The 14,571-nt window shown below is 34.9% G+C and overlaps 1 protein-coding gene across 1 annotated transcript in view; it reads left to right on the forward strand.

Moving 5' to 3' along the window:
- LOC148651954 (dihydropyrimidine dehydrogenase [NADP(+)]-like) overlaps positions 1 to 14,571 on the forward strand; it is a 200,380-nt gene that overhangs the window by 81,890 nt on the left and 103,919 nt on the right. The window contains exons 10-11 of the mRNA XM_088598326.1: positions 240 to 409; positions 3,968 to 4,178. Of these exons, the coding sequence (XP_088454452.1) occupies positions 240 to 409; positions 3,968 to 4,178 (381 nt within the window). The remainder of the gene's footprint in view (positions 1 to 239; positions 410 to 3,967; positions 4,179 to 14,571) is intronic.

Here is a 14,571-nt window from a genome sequence, read left to right on the forward strand (position 1 = left end):
ATAAAGTAAAAGTCGCACTGCTAAAGGTACTGGGTATGAAATTACTTATATGAGGACATTTGAAAAAAAAAATAGGAATAAAACTGCCTTTCAATGAAGCAGAATAATTTGATAGTGACATGCTGTGTCTGCAGACTCGAAGATGCAATTTTACACTGCCTTAAGTATTAGTATCTTTTGAACCATTGAGCTGAAATAGTTCCGCAGACAGATTTTTTTTTCTTTCTTTTGTCATTCAGGGATGTGTAGCTGTCGTTCTCAGTTGCCAGTCTTGCATGGCACAGTAATAGTGCTGGGTGCTGGTGATACTGCCTTTGACTGCGCCACCTCTGCATTGCGCTGTGGAGCCCGGCGTGTATTTGTGGTCTTCAGAAAAGGATTTAAAAACATCAGGGCTGTCCCCGAAGAGGTAAAAAGTCAACAGACTCTAACTGGGAAAGCTTATTAATATTTGGTCTGCTGAGCTAATACCACATGAATCAGTTTATTAAGATGTCTCTTAAAGTATCATCAGCACGCCTCGCTGGTGCTTTTCTACAGCTTTATTCCCACAATTATTGTAAAATACTCTTTTTGGAGTTTGGTGTCTGCTGGCGATAATTGCTGAAACCCTTCTCAAGCTGAATAAATGTGGGACCTAACATTACCAGAAAAAGAATGATTAGATTCCCTTAGCAAGAACCATTTTTAAAGGCTGTAAATACTAAGCAGTGCTGACTGTGATTTTATAGTTATTAATATGTTTGTTTTAGTTAATAAAAACTGAACATTATGATTCTCTGACCATTATTTTAAGAAGAACTTCTAAATCTCAGGAATAGCAGTAAAAATTGTACAAAGCAATACCATCTTCAGTTGATGTTTTGGATTATATACAGTATGTACAGTATGTTTTATTTTTCTAGCAGCTATTTGTGAACGGAATACATACTGCAAGTAATGATACTACATATGTCTTTCTCATTAGGAAACAAAGACATTTGATCTGTTGTTCTAGCAAAATGTCACAAGAAACAATAAAAGAAACAATATAATTGAGGAAGGGGGATATCCAGAGTTATAAAATCACTACTGTTTTAATGAAGCAAATTGAAAAAAAAGAAAAGACCAAGTCAGTTTGCTTGGTGGAAAACAGTACTTTGTAACTATAGACAGATACATTTTGCGATTTTTGTTTAAGGATACAGAAACTCTTTATTGAAGATTGAAAGAAAGACCAAGAGGTCTTTTGGTTCTGTGAAATGATTTAGTCATTTAGCTCTTCTTATTTCCTTGTTCTCTCACACTCTTTTTTCTTCTGCTGCATAGACTACTTCTTTCATGAGCACAACAGAATAGGTCCTCTCCAACATGTCATGTCAGTACCAAGCATTTTCAGTTTTGTCTGCATTTTCGCAGACTTATCTTAATAATCTCTCTTGATTCTCATAGATCTCGGTACTCCCAGATTGATGGTTTTTATGTGTCTGCTATATTTAAAAATCGCTGATTACCTCATCTTCCTGAATGGTAGAATTCATTCAGATATGGCTTCACAGTCTTTGGTAAAATAGTAGGAACCTCAGCTATTTGGGGAAAAAAAATACTGAAGGACAAGTAATTGAGCAAAAGAATTCCTCGGTGGAATTATAGGGTTGCCATATCATCAGTTTCTACAAGTTTTCCCTAGCTGATTTCACCCATCCGCGCAAAGCTACACAATACAAATTTCCACATTAATGAAGAGGATCTTCAGAGGGCTCTACATACCTCAATCTGAGATAACAAGATCCAAAATTAAAGCAAGACACATATACTGTAGCTTTTGGACTGTGAAGTGTAATCAATTCATTCAATATGTATTGTGTTAAATGGCTACAAAAGCATTAGCTAAGCTTCAGGTGAAAATTTTCACTGAGGACTTAATAGTCAAAGTGTGGCTGCGGTTAATAAGAATACAAGTTAATCACATTCTTCTCTGAATTTGGATTGCTTTTAAAATAAGGCATTTATTAAAAGGTTGATATTTTAATATAATAACCTTTTCAGTTATATATAGTTAAAAAATTGTTTACATTTGAACACATTCTGAACATCTCTCTTAATCTGCTTTGTGCTGATCATAATGTGGCAGTACAGTACATCTGACATTAAATTATTCTGTTTTTGGAAAGTGGCTTTTCTTCTGTGATGTGATTACATTTTCACCTTTTAAAATGTATTAAATATTAACAAGGGTCTGTTAATGTGTTAATACACCTAAAGTCAACTAAGAAACATCAGTGTATTTCCATGCTCTTTATAAAGTGTAAAATCAAAAATATCACTGCATAAGATTTCTCCCAACACCTTCCATACTTGTTAGCAGTGTATGTTATTGATTCAGCTTGGTGTGTTACTTGATCTGTGTTAAAAAAACAAGGATTATACTGGGAGGAAAGGGCTCAAGGGCTCATGTCTCAAATAAATGTATACCACATAAAAATAAATCTTGTAACATATGCAAAGTTAGGACATCCTTGATACTTTTTAAAGGATCGAAACCCATTACCCAAAATAACAGTATCCTGTAGTAAACGCTGCACTATACATAATTAGAGCAAAATTAGTATAGTTAACGGATAGTATTGGTTTTAGACTTGTAGGTGTGCAGTAAGTAGACTTCAATGTGTTCCCAATGATGGACTGGCATCCTGTCCAATGTGTTGCTCCTCCTTCCACCTTATGCTTCTGGGATAGCCTCCTGCTTACCAGGAATAAGAAACTTTTTATGACAATATACTGTATGTAAAAACATTGATTGCATGAAATTCGCCTGACTAGTGGAGACAAACATTAGGCAAGTTCTAACCACTGTATGTATCAATACTTGTTTCCTACCTTAATAATACCTATTGAAATTTTAACCTGCCTGTTAGTATTATCATCATGGAATATATCAATAGCAAAGTGCAGGGAATAGAATTGTTTGAATAGGCCCAAATATATTACAAAACAGGCGAGGTCAAAAGGTCCACCTTGCTTATTTAGTTTGTAGTAATTTATTGACCATTGTGTCAGAAAAAATATTGAAAACTGAAAATTCGATATTGTAAGGAAGCCTTTCCAGTTTTGCTCAGTTCAATTAAGCAATGCCAATAATAGATGTACAGTAAAATAACAATAAAATATTTTACCATAAAAAAAGGAGAGAAATGTTACGCCACAGAGATTAATATGATCACAGACAACAGCTGGACTGCACATTTAAACAGTGACAAAGTTTACTACTGTGAAGTTTATTTTTTCACTCTATTTGTACAGAAAAAGATATCCTCCTTAGAAAATTCTCAGACTTAACTGTCCTATCCCTGTAGCATGTTCATTTCTTTCCCTGGATAAAGTACATAGTTAGTGGAAAAACTGGAAAGCCTGGTGCACCTCTGAAACATTTTTTTCTGCCCATTAGGTGGCTTCAGGGCTTTGTTTCCAATACTGTAGTCCCGCCAAACTCTCATCAGATTTGCCACTCTCTGCAAAATGGTGCCAACGGCTTTTTAATTTCCTAATGTGCTTTTGTGTTCCGTTGTGGGATGGTTGAGAGAAGCAACTCTTATTATCAAATTCAGCCTACAGAACAGTGATGAGATTGCAATGCCGCTCAGACAATTGGGTTTGGCTACACTGCTGAAAAGGTCACAAAGTGATACAGTATAATGCAGTTTTTAAATGTCGAGACAAAAAACCCCAAACAATAAAACCCATTATCAATAGAACATCTGCCTTTTAATTTGTTTCTGTTTGGAGAGATGAATTCACATTTGTATAAGAAGACATTTTCAACTTCTGAAAACATCTACATTTCTGGATTTGAAAAAAACAACAACACTTTCTTGTAAGCTAGATGTACTGTACAGTATAAACCCATTTTAGATGTCTGTCCCGTTTTTATTTTATACCGTACATAATATTAAATGACCAAATGTCTTATGTATATGTGTTCTATTAGATGGAACTTGCAAAAGAAGAGAAGTGTGAGTTTCTACCTTTCCTGTCTCCACGGAGAGTTATTAAAAAGGGTGGCCAAATCGTCAGCATGGAGTTGTGTCGGACAGAAGAAAATGAAGCTGGTGACTGGATTGAGGACGAGAGCCAAATTGTTCATCTGAAAACAAATTTCATCATCAGTGCCTTTGGCTCAATGCTGAATGACAGAAAAGGTAAGTTTTCATGAGATGTAATAGAGAGAAGTTCAATGACATTTTTGTTCTGCGTTGTTTGAAAGTGGCCTCATGTAACTTGCATGACTCCTTCAGAGAGGCTACAAATAATAGTCTGGCTACAGTCATAATCCCTTGTGACTTGATTCAAAAGACAAAACATGTAAATGTGCATTTGTTAAAGTACATATTACAGTATGTCTTTAGGTTTGAGTTGGGTATCGAAATGGGATTAGGATTAAATTTAGCATTAGGGTTAGGTTTATTGTAAGAACATGTGTACCTGATTTTCTTTTGGAAGAATAGTAATAAAGGGTTATGCATGTTCTTAGAATATGCATATAAACTGTATTGAAGATGGAATTAATAAGGTATTATGCACGTTTCATAAGGCTGAGTTCAATTGAGATGTCACTGCGTAACTTTTGTAACTACCAGACACACTACAGTAGGTTAGTAAACCTTCTTATGTTCTAATGTCCATTAAAGCTTTAAAGTTCCTATAGACAGTGACTTCATACCACTAAACCAGCTCCATATGATCACCATTTCTGTCAGAGACAGAGGTCTGCATGTTCTTAGATGTTACTCTAGGGTTCTTTGTGACTTCCTGGATGATTTTCCATGTTGTTCTTGAGGACAACAAGTCATGGGAAGAATCACTACATTGACTTGAATATTTTCCTTTCTTTTCCCATAATTTTATTGGGGGTTCACAAACTTTTTCTCTGCACTGTACATTCCTATTCATGCAAATACATCATACGTAGTGTGCCTTGTAAAAGTATTCGCCCCCTTCAAATGATGGCCCATTTTGTTTTATTACAAATGATGTGTACGCTTGTTTAACATCAAGAGTAGAGATCTGATACTATAAAACACATCAATGCATGTATAATTCTAACCACTTCACCCTATAATTAAGACCTAATCTAGATAGCAAAAAATAAATATTGCATTTTAAGCAACTGATATGTTCAAGTTTAGTCAATTGCACAGTTGATGTAAGTGCCTTTTGCTATGATGATTTGAATGTGCATTTGTTTAGACAAGAGCCTCCCATCCCAACCAGAATGAAGGTGGAGGTCAAAATTAGATATACTGTATACAGTATATAGCATTTATAGGATAGTGTACAGTAGTGGTTAGGGACCTTGGCTTGTACATGGAATGGTGAGGGCTCTAATTCAGTTTGGGCCATGAGTCAGTTGAGAACAAGTAGATGCAAAGAAATCCAAAGATATTTAAACTAGAAACTAGAACTAGTATCCAAAGAAAAAAGATGAGGAATGAAATCAAAAAGAGAACCTAAATGCCAGTGGTTAAATGCAAAACAAGATACAAGATATAGAATATACTGTGTTAACAAGCACTAGCAATATAATGTGAAAGAAACAAGTCTAACTTATTTATGGAAAATAATGGTTATTGGATAGAAAACAGAGGAAAGAAAACAAATGTTTTTTTTATTAAGCGCGTAGCACAGGGATCCGTATTAGGTCCAATGGCCTTCTTAATATTTATTAAGAATAAGATTCTGGTATAATCAGTTTTGATAATGATTCTCGATTAGGAGGGTTAGCAAAAACTGCCAGAGCTGCAAAATTGAAAAGGACTTGGAGAAAACTCAGGATTTGGTAAACACCTGGCAGATCACTTTTAATGTACTTAAACAGGGAGTTTTACTTGCACATACTGTACAGTAGCAAATACAGAAACTATATGGAAACATCAATTTTGAAGACGTTAGGTTTGAAAAAGTCTTCGTTTTAATGTTTCGTTATATCTTTCAGACAATGTGGGAAAGCACAAAACACCACAAAAAATGTTAGGATCTATAATTAAACTTATACTGTGCTAATATAATCAAGGTCCGTACCTTGATTATATGCTGTGTTAAAATTGTGTAAGGCACCAGTAAGACTTCATTCAGAATATTGTGTACAATTTTGTCAATTGTGTCACCATGATACAAAAATGATATTGCTGCTCAGGAATCAGTACAGAGTAGAGCAAGCAGAAGCATTCTGGGGCTCAGAGGAATGTTTTGCACTGGGGGGTGTATTTAGTGTTTAGTTATGACTAGGGAACTACTGTACAGAGGGACCTGATTCACATATCCAAACTCCTGAAAGACACTGACAATGTTTTGTTCGTTGGCGGTGTGGTATTATTTTTTTGGTCTTCCTTCCAGATCGGGAATCAGAATACCCCATCAGAATAGTTGAGGATGAAGGAATTTTCTAAGTGACTGTTTGAATGTAGAGTTTATTGTAGCATTAGTCAGTTGATCATTCAATATTATCAGAGTCAAGGAGGCATTTAATCATTTTTCTGCAATAGCAATTTATTTTTCTTTAAGCCTTATATATTGTAATCAGAGCTAATCTATTTTATTTAAATTCAGTGTAAAATACTGTAAATTGGTTTCCCTTGAACTTTGTGGCTCACTGTGGTATTATAGTCCAGGTACCCTTGTATCAATGGTAAGTGTAGGCTTGTTGTCAAGGTAACTAGTGGTGTCAAGAATAATGTGAATTTGAAAACATTCTTATGTATATATTTTTCTATGTGTTAGTACAGAGGTATAAAACCCTAGCTAGAAACCAAAGGAAAAACCCTTCAACACACTGTAGACTCAAAGAAATAAAATACAATAAACTGGTTAAAGTAAATTGATAAAATCTGAAGTCCAGTATATAATGATCTTAAAATACATCATCTGGGCACAGTAGCACCAGTTTGTCCTCTGAACTGCCCTGCTGCTAAGATATATTAGCTTTAGGTTTTTATTTAATGGAACACGTTAAACTGTGCTATTCATGCAGTCACGTGTGCTTTGAAGTTCTAGATTTTTTTTAGTTTAGTTTTAAATGTTTATCTTAAGTAACTGTAATGAAAGAAAATTAAATATCCACAGAAATAATTTAGAAGTACTTTATTTTAATCAGTTCTTCCTGCATCTGATTTTTTTTGTTCTAATAGGTCTCTTAAATGTCATTTTTTTTGCTGGGGAAATGATGTGTGTTGTTTAAAACCCCCATTCTTAAGAGATTAACACTACTTCACTAAAGATAGCCAGCTGGGACCGTACACAAATCATTCACTGCATGCCGTATCTTGAATTATTCTTGGAAAATTTTCATAGCACTATCATAAAGAAAAGACATTGCTCCCTCATGAATAAGTGTTTACCACTGTTCTACTTATCTTTATTTACCAGATTTCAGGAGTACTTCATGTGATACCTATCACTTTAGTGAAGAGAGAGATAATGCTTAGTCCCTTGTCATCAACTCTAAATTTGTGGATAATGTTTTTTCCCTGTTTGAGGTTTTGCTGATTTAGATTGTAATAAGCCTGTCTTTTTATCAGACTAAAAACATCCAGTTTACCTTTACACATGGGAGAGCACAAATAAGGATCTAGTAATGCTGAAAACATCTACAATTACCAGTTTACCTCTGCTGGTTTTTAAGAAGCTAATTCAGGAGTTTATTTTCAAAATGTTCTCTGAATAGTTATCTTCTGTGTTGCAAAATTTAATCATTTTGAATCTTCAGGCAGCAAAAGTGGCCGAATGTGTTGTCATGGTATTTTACCGCCCTATCCATTTTTCTAACCACTTCATCCAATTCGGGGTTGCGAGTCAAGGAACTGGCACAAGGTGGGATACACCCTGGACGGGATGCCAGTGCGTCGCCAGGCAGACACAGACACACACACGTTCACACCAGGGCCGGTTTTCCCAGATTAACCTACAGTACCAGTCTTTGGAATGTGGGTTGAAACCAGAGCACCTGGAGGAAACCCAAATGTACACAGGAGGAAACATCTAAACTCAAAGCAGGTAGCACTCTGGGGGTGGAATTGAACCCAGGTTCCCCACGATGAGCCCAGTATATAATGATGAGTGGCAGCAATGCTAACTACTGCTCCATGCCACTGCGCAATTCTACCCTTGCTGTCGTTCGTACTTCATGTACAGTATTTCATCAATCATCAAAATGCCACTTCATTATACTAGTGATTGTTGAGCTACTTGCCTCAGTAATATTTCTTTCAAAATCTGAGTTCACACTTGAAAAAGAATCCTTAAAATCTGTCATTAGTGGTTCACTAACTGAAACACATTTCCTATTAAATTTAAATGTCTTAATTTAACATCGTATTTCTGTTTGTTTCTGTAGTCGTAACTTTATGTACTATTTGTGAATAGTGGTAACCTCATGCATCTGCCTATGTTTTTCATTAGCTAGTTAAATTCAAGTTAAAATTCTAATCAGCTTCAATATCCAGTATTCTCTAATTGATCAGGTATGTTATTCTGAAAGACTTAATATGTACTGTAACTTTATACAATAACGAATTTCAAGATGACACATACATAATGTAACATCTATATTAACACAGATCATTTTCTAAATCAGTCTCTGCACAAAGAAAACATACAGTATGACTGTTTATACATTAGCCTTCAAATTTATTTTATACAGGAAATAACACCTCAGAACTTTTAACAAGTACCATGGGACCTTTATTGACCAAACAGTCAGGAATGTGGTTTAAAGTTATATCTGAAGGACAGCATCTTCAATAGTACCCTGTTTTCAGCCCGGATCCTAAATCACTGGTTTTGAAATTCTTGTCCAGACAAGAGTGCTGCCTACTTGTCCACGAACACACTCTTACAGCAGCAGGCCTGGTTTTCCTTGGAGTATCTCCCATACTAGTACTTACAGTATCAGTACTGTCTCTGACCAAGCCTGTCTCAGTTTCTTTGATCTGAAAATCTGTGAATTAAAATGTGATAAATACATAGTATATGAAAAGAATATTGAATTCATTATTGAATATCATTAAGAGAATCACAGCAAAAAGAATAGATTTCTAATTATACAGTGTTATATTTCTGAATGCGTAATGCTAATTTTTTCCATAGCCTGCAGCTTTTTGTTTCGAAAATACATGCTTTACATTTTTAGCATTGTTGCAGTTTCGTAACGTCTGTTCAGGTAACCTTGACTGCCAATGGTTAAAAGAGTGAAAATAAAAGCAAAGCATTCAGTACCATCATGAGAAAAGTTGGAGAACTGTTGAAAGATTGAATGTAAAGCTTATTCACCTCAACAACTCTAGTGACAACTTGAGTAAAAGTTATTAGTTATTATCCCAGTTTCTGCTGTGGCTTCCATTATCAAGAAGTTAATGCCTGAGCCGATGGGTGCTACCCTACCAGAAAGAAGATGTGAGATAGTTTTACCCAATTGTGTGGTCAGAAAAGTGGTTTGGAGACTTAACTCACTCTCAAGGACAAGAGGGAACCTTCAGAAAGAAAAGATGTAAATTTTCCAAACAGCAACTAATTGACTCCCATGTCAAATGAAACCAAATAATTTGGTAGGATGAAACACAAACTGAGGTTTTGAACAGTCTCACCAGCAGGATAATCAGCATAGAGAGGTGAAGCATGAGGTTGCATAAATAGTCTTTTGAGATAGTAACTTACATAAACTAACTTTGTTAGCTCATTGTAAGCTTGACATACTATGGATAGCCAATCAGTTCCATTTTCTGTTACAATCCTCACATTTATAAGAAAGGGGTAGTAGACTCTGCACGTCTCTTCTCTGCTCTGTGAGGTCCACAGCTAAAGTAGTAAGCTTCAAATGGAGGACTGTTACAACGCTTGCTGGTGGCTTTGCAAGCTCACAGCTGCCCTGCAATCCATGGGGGTTGAGTGGTGTGCAGTAAGCCAAGGATGGCCTGGACAATTTAAACCGGATTGACTCCAGTGGCATTCGTCCAGATGTGAACTCCACCTAGGGAATCCCAACTAATGATTTAGCGTAGACTCGGGCTAGTGATCCCTGGGCTGTAATGCTCACTTACCACTGTAAATGTGCTTTTTTACTGCCCACAATTGTTCCAAAAACTGATAAATATGCTCATGGATCTTGGATGTCAGCTCAGTTAAGGCAGTGAATTGAAAATAAACTATGATTGCAAATGAAACCACTATAGCTCTGAAATCATATTTTAAATGTGAGATTACTGTATAAATTGTTGCTTGCATTTAGTTCTTTCAGTAAACTAAAAGGTGCCAATTTACAGTAAAATTAACTGTCCAAAGTAAATTAAAGAATCAGGATAATGAGACTTTTAAGATGGGAACTGAAATTTTGCAATTGGTTACCCATCAAAACCATTACACTGTTTACTGAAGCATCACAGATATACTACAGCTAATGAGTATTTCTGCTATTTAAACAAGTGCAAATCGAACATGTTTTACATGTATATAAAATTAGATTAGATAGAAAAATGTATTTGTGATTTCAACTAAAAACTGTACTTCTTTTGCATAGGTGCAACCTGTAGTTTTAAAAAATCAGTTTTATTGTTGAATGTTAATTAAAAATATTATGTTATTTACACTCTCTTTACTGTGGTATACTGTAGGAACACACATAATAAAGGTAAAGTTATGAAAGTTATGAGGGAAACACTCTGCAGTAAACATGTTATATTTTATTTGTTTCTTATTTTTTCGCATAAAGTATTACTTCATTTTTTATTTTTATGGTTTTTAAGCCTCAGTAGTTCCATCACTTTCTTTTGCTTTTCCTTCAGTTAAATCAAAACAGTAATTTAGTGCCTTTACAACAGATCCACAACCCATGCAGGAAAACCTAAATTTCCGGTGTGCAATTACTGTTCATTAAACAAGTAATAATGAACAATTCACCTATCCAGTTAATTACAGATTAATAATAATTTCAGCAAAACCAGTGTTTGTGTAAGATGTCCAATTGTATCCTAGGGTTGGATTGCCATCTGTGATCCACAGTACCTTATAGTGCCCATCTCCCACAGCACAACAGGTGTGTTCATAATTGCAATACTGGTTGCTAACCACCAGCTGTCCACTGTGAAAAAAGGAGACCAAATGTACTGCAAGGCTCAATAAAATTAAATACAAATGTTCTAATACTCTCTTTGAAAAACTTTGGAATTCCACGCACATTTTCACCCCTAATTCCTCATCATGCATCATGCAGTGTTAACTGGTTTGAGTGTGATCCTACAGTATGTGGTTGTGACATACTCCTTTTGTGTGGAGCGAGGTGATAAACAGTGTGACTACACAAGTATGGTTAGAAAGTAATGTGTATATGTGCCTTCTCATATGCAAAGGTGATGTACTGTAGGCACAAAGGCTCTTTTTTTTCTCATACATTATCTAATTTAATCTTATGTCGCAGTTCAATAGGAGAGAAAAAGGAAACACATGACCTGGTAAAGTATACAGTATGTAATTAGCCAGAAGGTACTGTCTAAGGATGCATAACCTGATCTTAAACCAAATGCTCACCTGTGGGATAAATAAAATTTATAATACAATTATAAATACAATTTATAATACAATACAAGTATAAGTTACTTTACAGATTAAATAGAGGAAGACTATTCCTGTGTCCTGTTCTCTCAAATGCTTATTTAGGGGTCTGCTGACTTGAATGCACAATGTAAGCTGTAGCTCATGCAACTTTTGAAAGTCCATGACAGAAACGATTATAGATGATGAAGAGAAGTTGCGGCCAAAACCTAGAGATCAAGCATAACTTAATCGTTTCTAATCATCCTGGAATGTGAGATTGGATTTTTTAAAGCGTTTGAGTATGCGTATATTTCAGAACTAATCCTGGGGCTCTTATTAAAGACTTCCAAAAATACGCTTTTTGTATCATACTCCGTTTTATGTTTCGTCCATTTTTTTGTCGACCGACGGGTAGTTTAAGACTCATCATGGAACTTTCATAGTTTTAAAGAAAAGATGAAAAACTCCTTAAACATTTTGCTGATAAACGTGTTTTGAGGAGCCAATATGCTTTATTCCTAGAGATGCGCATTACTTATCCACTTTAGTATCTTGTCATATCCGTGGAAAAGGCACAGCAGTATACATGGCAAGAAAAGCTGAGATAGCTAGAAAATCTTCCAAGCAATCAGTCTAAGGGGCTGGCCCACTACAGTGACAAAATGATTAGATCCTGGCCAAAAAGCAGCTGTCTAGGGATTTTTTTTCTACTAAGGGGATTTTCAGCATCATAAGAAAACATTGCACGTTGGTACTTTCTTATAAAAATGAACAAAAAAATCCAAAATGTAAATCATATCTGCAATGCAACAGCGATTACTTGCTAAGTAAGGGCCGCCATGACAGTTCTCTATCCCCTTCTGAATGCCTACCTTAAAGAAACTGCAGTGAATCCCTTTTAAAAATAGTGATTAATTAAGTTTCTCAGCTATACACATTTATTCAGCTAGGTTGCCTTTTTATTAGATTTTTCTGCTGTTGTCACAAATGCATCCAGTTTATGAGATGTTGCTCTCAGAGCAGCAGGTACTAAAATTGTTGCATATAATTCTGTAACCTCAAGTTCACTCTTTTTGTATGAAACTTTCTACATTTGGGTAAATGACACAAGCATGGAAAGATATTTATGTCAAATGGGCAGTAGACATGTTGGTAGAATGCTTGTCACACATATTGAAAAAGTCAAGTCCAGACCTCATTGCTGTAAGGCTGTACGATGCCAATTCTTTGTTTGGGTATTCAGTTATTTAGTTAGTTGTACTCTTTTCATCCTTTCAACACATTCCTGCATTGCTTCAGTTAAAGTCAAGCATTAGCAATGAAAATCAGATGTGAATTTTGTGTTTCTTTATTCCTGTGTTTCAAAAACGTAATCAACATACTGTAATCATCTCTAGCTGATGCCAATGAATATGATACATTATTCCCATGGATGTAGAAAATTTCAATATGAAATCAAACATAGTATTTATATATTGAAGTAGTATAAAATATATAGGAATATTCTAGTTATAGTTTTGTACTTTGTACTACATACAGTAACTACCTACACCAATTCCAGCACAGTTATGTAAAATTTAATGTGTTAACATCTGTTTTAATGTAACATCTTTATAATGTAAGTGGATGGCATTGTGATACACTACAGTAGTGAGTCCTTCAATACATGCCTTGAGCATCATCCTTCTCAGAAGCACAGTACAGAAGCAGTGTACAAAATATTATCTGCAAGTTAACTAAATACATCAGTTGTTTTTATTTATACCGAATTATTTTTAGAGAACAGTAACCTGTAGTGTATTTTTTTCTGTGCAGTTGAGCAAGAATTCATTTAAACTTTATCAATTCACACACTGAGAACAGAGGCCTTAAATCATCAATAGCAATTAACCAAGCCTAGAAGTGCATGAGTTAACTGCAGTACCTGTGAAGAAATGTAAAGGACACTGAAGAAACCTAAATATAATTAGATGATCACTTTCTGAAACATAGAGTATTTGAATTAATACCAAAGCATATCCTGTTTCCAGATACATTTGTATAGGGAGCAAAGAGCAGCCGTAGCAGTGATTTATGAGTCTAAATAGCTTTTGCCTGATTTTAACACCACGAGAGGAGGAATTGTCTTGAACTCCTCATTCTACCTTTTTGCACATATGAAGTTAGAATGAGTCAGAATGAGACTCAGACAACTATTCTGCCTATAGTAGAGTTCATCAGCATAACAAAGCTATTTTTGATTACCAACATGAATGTATTTATGTATCTTAGAACAAACACTTTATGGTACATTATGTTTTGTCCAAAATATCCATAAGCCAATTATTTTTAATATCTTATGTACATGATAAAATGTCATTTCTTTATATATATAAAGAGATTGCTATAAATAGATTGCTAAGAATCATTACAAGTAATATAAATGATAAACTGTAAAAGGCTCAGTTCCTGTTTCTCAGCTCTAACATCCATCTAGTAGTGAAAAGCAATGAATCCTATGTAATGTATAATTATACCTGCTATTCATTAGTAACCTTCTTTCTTTGAGATAGCCTTAAGGTCTCCTTCACAGCTACTGTTTATGTCTGCTTATGCAGTCATAGTTATAGTTAAAGAGTAGTAGCCAACTTTGGTTAGCAAGAACCCAATAAGGACAATGTGTGAATTACACGATTCTATATAGTTCCACCATCTAGTGGTGAAAAGTGGGCAAAGAGCTTATTAAAGTATGTTTATATTCATATCCACGATATATATAAAAGACAATGAATTATATGTATGAGTATTCATTAACTTATTTTTTATTCAGTCACAACAGTACAGGAGAAAGAACTGTGTTATAACTTTTCATTTTGCCTTTATTCCATAAAATATGTAAAAGACATTTTGGGCTATATTATGACTTGCTAAGATAGTACAGAAAGATGGTGTGGGAAGTAAATGCTTTAAATGCAGCAACTCATTGGATGAACTAGTGACATTTATAATGTATGTACATTATACACATGCACC

This window comes from Lepisosteus platostomus, chromosome 11, assembly GCF_059453375.1.
Source record: "Lepisosteus platostomus isolate fLepPlt1 chromosome 11, fLepPlt1.hap1, whole genome shotgun sequence".
Taxonomy (NCBI): domain Eukaryota; kingdom Metazoa; phylum Chordata; class Actinopteri; order Semionotiformes; family Lepisosteidae; genus Lepisosteus; species Lepisosteus platostomus.